The sequence below is a fragment of the Haplochromis burtoni genome, unplaced genomic scaffold (assembly GCF_018398535.1).
Source record: "Haplochromis burtoni strain Fernald_Lab_line unplaced genomic scaffold, NCSU_Asbu1 Contig_190, whole genome shotgun sequence".
Lineage (NCBI taxonomy): Eukaryota > Metazoa > Chordata > Actinopteri > Cichliformes > Cichlidae > Haplochromis > Haplochromis burtoni.
The window spans coordinates 894518-903010 of NW_024582551.1; the positions used below are offsets into that span (position 1 = coordinate 894518).

The following is an 8493-nucleotide window of genomic DNA, read 5'->3' on the forward strand; positions in this document are numbered from 1 at the left end:
GTGTGTGTGTGTGTGTGTGGCAGACACAGCCCCTGTACCTGGCTCAGCTGATCTTCCTGATGCCTCAGAGTCGCTCCACCTCCTTCATGGAGATGGTGGTGTTCAGTCTGTTTAACTATGGCTCCGACCGCCGCGAGGCCTTTCTGCTGCTGCAGCTCTTCACAGAAGCGCTCCGCTATGAGATCAGGTAACGATCATGTCACTGCACCTGTGTCTGAGCAGTAACGTGTTGTCACTGCTTACCTGTGTGTGTGATGTCAGGCTGAAGGTGGAGCAGCCCCAGGACGTGATCACAGGAAACCCCACCGTCATCAGGATGTTGGTAAACTTCTACCGCCATGCTCGTGGTCAAAACGCCCTGCGCGAGGTGCTGGGTCCAGCTCTACAGGATGTCCTGCAGGACCGCACGCTCAGCATCAGGACCGACCCCGTGGACGTCTACAAGACCTGGATCAACCAGACCGAGACGCAGACCGGACACAAGAGGTCAGAGCGCGTCTCTCCTGCGTTGCGCGTCTCTCCTGCGTTGCGCGTCTCTCCTGCGTTGCGCGTCTCTCCTGCGTTGCGCGTCTCTCCTGCGTTGCGCGTCTCTCCTGCGTTGCGCGTCTCTCCTGCGTTGCGCGTCTCTCCTGCGTTGCGCGTCTCTCCTGCGTTGCGCGTCTCTCCTGCGTTGCGCGTCTCTCCTGCGTTGCGCGTCTCTCCTGCGTTGCGCGTCTCTCCTGCGTTGCGCGTCTCACTTGTATTGTGCGTCTCACCTGTCTCACCAGCTCGCTGCCCTATGAGGTTTCTCCTGAAGACGCTCTGGCTCAGCCTGAAGTCCAGAGACGCATCGACATCTCCATCATCAACCTGAAGAACCTGACGGACCGAGTCCTCAAAGCCATCACCGCCAGCCTCCACAAGCTGCCGTACGTGTCTGCCTGCTGCTGCACCTCGCGTCACCAGTCTCTTCTTTGCTAAACAGTTCTGTGTTGTTGCAGGTATGGTCTGCGTTACACCGCCAAGGTCCTCAGAGACGCCCTGAAGGCAAAGTTTCCTGAAGCCGGTGAGGACGAGCTCTACAAGGTGAGAACACAGATCAACACACCTGAATCACACGATTAGTTCATTATCAGGCCTCTGGAGAATTCAAGACATGTAGAGGAGGTCATTTAGTCATTTAAAGCAGCTGTGTTGGATCAAGGATGCATCTAAAGCCTGCAGGACTCCAGGCCTGGAGTTGGACACCTGTGCTGCAGGTGATGAAGGTGGGCTGTTTTAGCGCGTCTCTCCTGCGTTGCGCGTCTCTCCTGCGTTGCGCGTCTCTCCTGCGTTGCGCGTCTCTCCTGCGTTGCGCGTCTCTCCTGCGTTGCGCGTCTCACTTGTATTGTGCGTCTCACCTGTCTCACCAGCTCGCTGCCCTATGAGGTTTCTCCTGAAGACGCTCTGGCTCAGCCTGAAGTCCAGAGACGCATCGACATCTCCATCATCAACCTGAAGAACCTGACGGACCGAGTCCTCAAAGCCATCACCGCCAGCCTCCACAAGCTGCCGTACGTGTCTGCCTGCTGCTGCACCTCGCGTCACCAGTCTCTTCTTTGCTAAACAGTTCTGTGTTGTTGCAGGTATGGTCTGCGTTACACCGCCAAGGTCCTCAGAGACGCCCTGAAGGCAAAGTTTCCTGAAGCCGGTGAGGACGAGCTCTACAAGGTGAGAACACAGATCAACACACCTGAATCACACGATTAGTTCATTATCAGGCCTCTGGAGAATTCAAGACATGTAGAGGAGGTCATTTAGTCATTTAAAGCAGCTGTGTTGGATCAAGGATGCATCTAAAGCCTGCAGGACTCCAGGCCTGGAGTTGGACACCTGTGCTGCAGGTGATGAAGGTGGGCTGTGTTTCACGTGAATTTCTGCTCCTGCTGTGCTCAGGTGAGCTCAGACTCATGATGGATGTGTGATCAGCAGATTTGGAGGTCTACAGAAATCACAGCTCGCAGGTCGGAGCTGAGATTTGATTGGTCGCTTGACGTGAAGCTTGGTCTCTGTACGGCGGCGGGTCTTGAAGTCAGAACCACGTGGCTCTGACGCTGTGACCTGAATTGAACCGCTAACGCCGAGTCTGCCCTACTCCCCGCAGATCGTCGGTAACCTGGTCTACTACCGCTACATGAACCCGGCCATCGTGGCCCCGGACGGCTTCGACGTGGTGGACCGTTTGGCCGGCTCTGCTCTGCAGCCCGAACAGCGCCACATCTTGGGCTCCATTGCCCGCGTGTTGCAGCATGCCGCTGCCAACAAACACTTCCATGGAGGTGGCTACCACATCAGAGCCCTGAACCAGTACATCAGCCAGACCCACAGCAGGTTCAGGTGGGTTTCAGGTGACCTCGCTCCGTTCTGAGGTGTCGGGGAGGTGGAGGTTCTCCTGACGGTGTTGTGTGTCTCAGGAGGTTCCTGCAGTCCGTCTGCGACGTTCCTGAACCGGAGGACAGATTCAGCATGGATGAGTACTCGGAGCTGCTGATCGTGAACAGACCCGTGATCTACATCTCTGTGAGCGAGCTGCTCAACACACACAAGGTCAGGAAGCTCCGCCTCCAGCTGTATCTTTTCGCTGCATGCGCACCTGTACCTGGTCTACATAAACCCGTGAACCTCTCACATGTCTCTCTGCAGCTGCTGCTGGAGCATCAGGATGTTTTGTGCCCGGACCCCTCAGACCCCCTCGGCCTGATTCTGAAGGATCTCGGTCCGGTTCCCGGCCTGCAGGAACTCATCGGTACAGCCAACCGATGCTCTGCTGTTGCCATCCAGTCTGAGCCGGTCAGTCTGACTGTTTTCTGTCCTTCAGGTGAGTCCGCGGCTGATCCAGGATCAGACTCTCAGAGTAGCAAGATCGAGGTCTCTCTGACCCTGACCAACAAGTTTGACATCTTCGACGACGCCAACAACACACCGGACGCTAGAGGACTTCTGCTCAGGTAACCCCGCCTCTAAGCCATTAGCCTCACCTGCTCAGTGTCTGTCAGTTTGTTTACCTGAACATTAAAGAAGAACCCGGTGTTCACAGAAAACATTTGTTTTGTTTTTCCCAGCACCAAGCAGCTGATCATCGATGTCATCAGGACGCAGTCAGGTGACTCTCTGCGTGACATCCTGAGGACGACACCGTCACGTGACCAGGTAAAACTCGCACTAATAGGTTGGTTGGTGACTGGCACCCGCTGCAGTCTTGATGTCTAGAGATGGCACGATACCACTTTTTCATGACCGATATCATAAAGTTTGATATCTGTCGATACCGATATGAATCCGATAGAGTGTATTTTATAAGCAATAAAACGTTTTTTTATTATCATATCATACCGTCCACGGTGATACCGGTGTAATGTTGGGCAACGATAAGAAAATGAAATATGGCGATAGAATATGGGTAAAACGCGCATGCGCAGTGCCTTTGTTTACATACGCACATGGCGGCGACGCAGAACGAGAAGAGCGAAAGCGGATCGTTGAATGAAACCATGAACCTGAACTGGTTTGTAAAAATGCTGCAGCTTCACTGGTGTGGAACTGGTTTAGCTTTCGTCCGTCAGATACACAACAAAGCACTATTTTTGGTAGCGCATGCTAGCGGGCCGTCGTTATTACCGTGTTGTTTGGAAAATACGGCGCACTTAAAATCAATCCTTTGATTTTTCTGAAAGTCGACAGAGCCCCTTATAATCCCGTGTCCTTATGTATGAACTCTGGTTGTGTTTACTGACCTCGAAACGATTTTATGTGCACGGCGCTCGAAAATCTGTCACATGTTTCAGTGCGACTTTGCTGAGCTACGAAGCTGCACCGCTTGATGGATTGTCGGAGCATTACGGCTGTCGTAGGCGGAGCCTCGGAGTGATACGTGCTGTGCTTCAACATAATGTTACCGTATTGTGTGTTTAACCTCTTTTCAAGTGTTGTGGATGTTATACATGGTTATGCTGAGGATATGTCGGCCAGTTTCCACTGGAAACGCCTTTTGGTTAAACTGTCAGCGAGGAGTTTGCATTTGTTCTGTTAAATTTTTATATAACTTTAACGCAGATAAAAAACAGCTGCTTGTTTAAGTGAAGATACTTTGACGGGTTTTTTTTTTTTTTTTTTTGCACTAATAAAGTTGTGGAGTTGTAAAGTGTTTTGTCTCGCATCAATTATATCGTCAGTTATATCGTTATCGCAGATTTTCAAATGTATATCGTGATAAATATTTTTGGTCATATCGCTCTGCACTAGAACCACCCCCCACCCTCCACCTCATGATGTTTAAACGACGCAATCAACCTAAATTTAATGCACGTGTAAAAAAACATAAAATAAAATAAAAAATGCACAGAAATAAATTATTTTTCAAGAATAATTAAATAGATTCAACATCTTTCTTCAACAGAACTGCAGACTGCACAGATGGTATCTTCCCAAAGGGAAAAAGTACTATAGCTTACTAGAGTATATTAGACTTACTATAGTTACTATATACAGCATGCCTATTCAACTACAAAGTTAGTTGGGCCAGATTTTCAAACCGAGGAATTTATCTGGGCCAGATATTTTTTATTTATTTTTTTGAAGCCAGTAAGCAGCAGATCATAATCAATTTCAAACCCACACAACTGTACTGAAAAACAAGTGTTTTTTTTTTTATTCCTTTTCCCCTGTAAATCTGGTGACCTCTCACAAATGCACACCAAAAGGTCCATTTAAAAAAAGGGAGATATAACTAAACTATTTTTTGCACATTTGAAATAATAATAACAAAAACATTTTGATTATTCCCTTTAAAATTAAAATAAATATTTCGCTGACCACTCACTTTTCCTGCCATGGATGGAGCCCCATCGTTCACAAGTATACAGACACGCTTCATATCCAGACCATTTTCCTCAAAAAGAGCTTAAATCTTCTCAAACATCATTTCGCCAGCTGTTTGTCCCTCTAATGGTAGCAAGCCGAGCAATTTCCCATCTAAAAAACGGACATATAGGCACAACTGTGCATTATCAGTTCTGTCTGTGATCTCCTGCTATAGACATTACATCAGTTTTCTTCAGGTCATCTAACAGCATTTCAAACTCGTCTGACGCCAGAACTTCAACTCTACGAATATTTGAACTGTCCTACAGGGGTACGTTTTTAATAGCAGATGTCACACTCACTTTAATTTATTCATCACTTTTCACCGTATCCACCAAATTAATTTTTTAAAAATTAATTAATGAATTAATTTTTTGCGTTTTCTCTGTGTTTCTGCCAGGACCACAGGCAGGGCCACTCGCAGGTTGCTTCTGGGCCGCATTTGGCCCGCGGGCCGCCATTTGAATAGGCTTGATATACAGTAATGGACTTCTATATATTTTACATCAGATTAAAACGTTGGTTGTAAGATTCAGATAATTATTTATTAAAAGCTAGACATGAGAATAAGAAAGAAAAGTATGTCTTTGTGCCCCCTTTTCCCTGTTCGTGCCCTATCGGCCCCCCTGGCTAAACTTGGCTGTAACTGTGCAGGGGCGGATCTAGCAGTCAGCTGTAGAAAAAGATCCTGGTGTAGAAAGTAATATTAAATAAATTCTAACAAAAGATTATCAAGCTTAAATGTGCTGCTGTTGTTCAGCTGCTGGTTTCCTCTTTCAACCAGACCGCCGAAAGGTCTGGCACGCCACAGCGCTATATCATGTGACGCACACTGCTCTGACGTGAGCCAAGTTACGCCATGTCGCAAGTTTTGTGATATTTAATGGATCGGATTTCATTTTTTATTTCTCTCTGATATCCGATCCAGTATTTTAGGTCCGTATCGGACCGACATGGATACGTAATATCGGATCGGCCCATCTCTAATGATATCATCTGATCTCTTCAAACAGGAAGTGTGTCACGATTGGCTGATGCAGCGCCGCGCCCAGCAGGATGCTCGGACTCCTGAGAAGATGAAGCGGAACCAGTCGCTGGTCGCCAATGGCAACCTGAGCCTGGAGGAGAAGAAGAGGAAGATCCTGAGGAGTCTTCGTCGTCTGGAGGGACTCGGCACCCTGAAACCGCCAGACAGCGAGAACCAGATCCTGCAGATGATCGCCAAGGTAACGAGACCTGCCTCCATCTCCTCCTATTCCGGCGTCCTCCTTCGCTACATCCTGGCATGTTTCTGGTTTTGTTTGCGGTTTTTTTTGTTGTTCTTTTTGCCTGCATGTTTTCGAAAACGTCCCTGACTATGATGTCACTGCACGCTTCCCCACCAGGACATCCGTCAGCAACGTCTCCACCGCCAGCGCCGAGGGGCGGAGCTCCTGAAGCTCCATCAGACTCTCAGCAGCCTACAGGCTAAGAGCAGCTTCCACAGTGAGCAGGTGGACTATTACAGGCATTACATCACTTCCTGTCTGGACAACCTCACCGCCAGGTATGCACAAGCAGGTGTTTTTGGGTAACGACCTAGCATTTCTCATCTCAGGCCATTAGCATCAGATATAACTTTCAGATATAACCAGGCGTTTTCACCTCGAGAGCTGTGAGGTCGGTTTTGGGGCGGGACAAACAAACGTTTGTCACACAATCAACAACACAAGGGATAAACTAAAGTACAACAAACAAAGTAATTCGGGAACAGGTGAGCCGAGGTTGACCACGAGCCCCGGGTACAGGAAGCTCTATCAGAGGCGCCAGAATACGAGAGCTTTAAACCGTGCGTTCAAAATCTGAGTGAGGAGAAGCTCGCTGAGGTACGAGCTGAATGTTTGCATGAAAAGTTCAAACATCACCAAGAGCGTTGGTGTCACGAGCTGATCCGGCATCCACGCTGACCTGCCATCAGCTGATCTTAAATATCCACCAACAGCTCCTGAAACAGGAAAGAGGTGCTTAGACCGCGTGTGTCCTGAAGGTGCACGTCACGAGGCTGTCAGTGAGGCGATAGGCCTGTCTGTAAGGTCCATCACTGATTGGCTTGTTCTTGCAGCAAATCGACCAATCAGAAGGCGGCAGACGGCAAAGGGAGGAACAAGCTTCCTGCTCTGAGCTACAGCGCCACCCGGCTGCACGAGAAGGGCGTTCTGCTGGAGATCGAAGACCTGCCAGTCACGCAGTGAGCGCAGAACATACAGACGGCACACGTATGACACGCGGTGAGGACGTGTGCTCACGATCTCTCTGTTTCCAGATTTAAGAACGTCATGTTTGAGATTGCTGCCGGGCCTGAGAGAGGAAGTTTCAAAGTAAAAGCTCGATTCCTCGGCGTGGAGATGGAGGAGTTCCTGCTCAAATACCAGGTAGGACCGAGGCCGGACCACGTCGAACCGGGCCACATAAACCAGGTGATACGAGTTTAACGTGTGTGTGTGTGTGTGTGTGTGTGTGTGTGTGTGTGTGTGTGTGTGTGTGTGTGTGTGTGTTAGGACCTGCTGCAGCTGCAGTATGAGGGCGTGGCTGTAATGAAGATGTTCAGTAAGGCCAAAGTCAATGTGAACCTCCTCATCTTCCTCCTCAACAAGAAGTTCTTCAAGAAGTGAGAGGAGCGGCACTCATACTCGGCTTCTGCGGCGAGGCCTCGTCCCACACTCCTGTCTATAAACAGGAAACTGAACGGCGTTTTATACCAAATGATCAGGATGAATCTCACTAAATTTGACTGACTCTATATCTCGCTCAGTGGGATGTCTTCATACACTCCTGTCTGTGCTGTAATCACTGAGTTAGTGCTCTGTCTGCAGCGCTGTCTTTGTTTTTATGTCCGTAAAATTTAACTAAAGTGATTCTTTTTTATTTCACGTGATATTTTTATGCATGTTTATATGATACTAATCAAACAGAGGGAGTCGTCTGTCTCCCTCTCTGTAACACTTTAATGGGACATCCTCTCCCTACACCTGTTTTAATATCTCACTACAGTATTTGGATGTGGTGCAGAGTGAGGCATCTTACCTCAGTGTCTCTCTTTGTATGGGAACGTGTGTTTCAGTTTAATTTGGAGGAGTGACACATCAGTGTTTTTGTCCTATCTTGGTTTGTTTCTCAGGATTCAAACCACACTAAGCCGTCTTATTTTTGAAAGGTTTGACCCTTTCAGGACTCCGTAGTGGCGCATTGGTCACTGATGTCTGGTTGTAATGTTTAGCTGCACTGAGCTGTGACCAATCAATACCAGCTGATCAATACCTGTAAATATTTCCTGTCATTTCCTTTTTCTTTTGTCTTTGCTACAATAAATAAACATGAACATTTCAGTCATTATTTCTATTTTTAATTTAAAAGGTAAAAGACTAAGAGTGCGAGTGCGTGTAAAAACTGATGATGGCCACGAACAAGCTGAATGTTGCTTTCTTTTTTTTTTTTTTTTTTTTTTTTCCCCCTGAGATGTCATGCACTTTGGATTCTAGCCAATCATTTTACCTTTTCAAGGATAGTAGGCGGGGCCAGGTACGTACGTTCTTTTAGAGCAGAGCTACAGATTAAAAATGCCCAAGGCGAAGCGGT

At 48.2% G+C, this 8493-nt stretch overlaps 1 protein-coding gene across 4 annotated transcripts in view; it reads left to right on the top strand.

Moving 5' to 3' along the window:
• The window catches only part of iqgap3 (IQ motif containing GTPase activating protein 3), a 21007-nt gene extending 12764 nt beyond the window's left edge, over positions 1 to 8243 (top strand). For all 4 annotated transcript variants that reach the window (XM_042225958.1, XM_042225956.1, XM_042225957.1 and 1 more), the window contains exons 25-38: positions 24 to 187; positions 262 to 486; positions 768 to 908; positions 981 to 1065; positions 2123 to 2355; positions 2433 to 2565; positions 2662 to 2764; positions 2837 to 2966; positions 3081 to 3168; positions 5892 to 6104; positions 6264 to 6424; positions 6980 to 7105; positions 7181 to 7289; positions 7416 to 8243. In XM_042225958.1, the coding sequence (XP_042081892.1) occupies positions 24 to 187; positions 262 to 486; positions 768 to 908; positions 981 to 1065; positions 2123 to 2355; positions 2433 to 2565; positions 2662 to 2764; positions 2837 to 2966; positions 3081 to 3168; positions 5892 to 6104; positions 6264 to 6424; positions 6980 to 7105; positions 7181 to 7289; positions 7416 to 7529 (2025 nt within the window). In that variant the 3' untranslated portion in view covers positions 7530 to 8243. The remainder of the gene's footprint in view (positions 1 to 23; positions 188 to 261; positions 487 to 767; positions 909 to 980; positions 1066 to 2122; positions 2356 to 2432; positions 2566 to 2661; positions 2765 to 2836; positions 2967 to 3080; positions 3169 to 5891; positions 6105 to 6263; positions 6425 to 6979; positions 7106 to 7180; positions 7290 to 7415) is intronic.
• Positions 8244 to 8493: the final 250 nt, after the last annotated feature.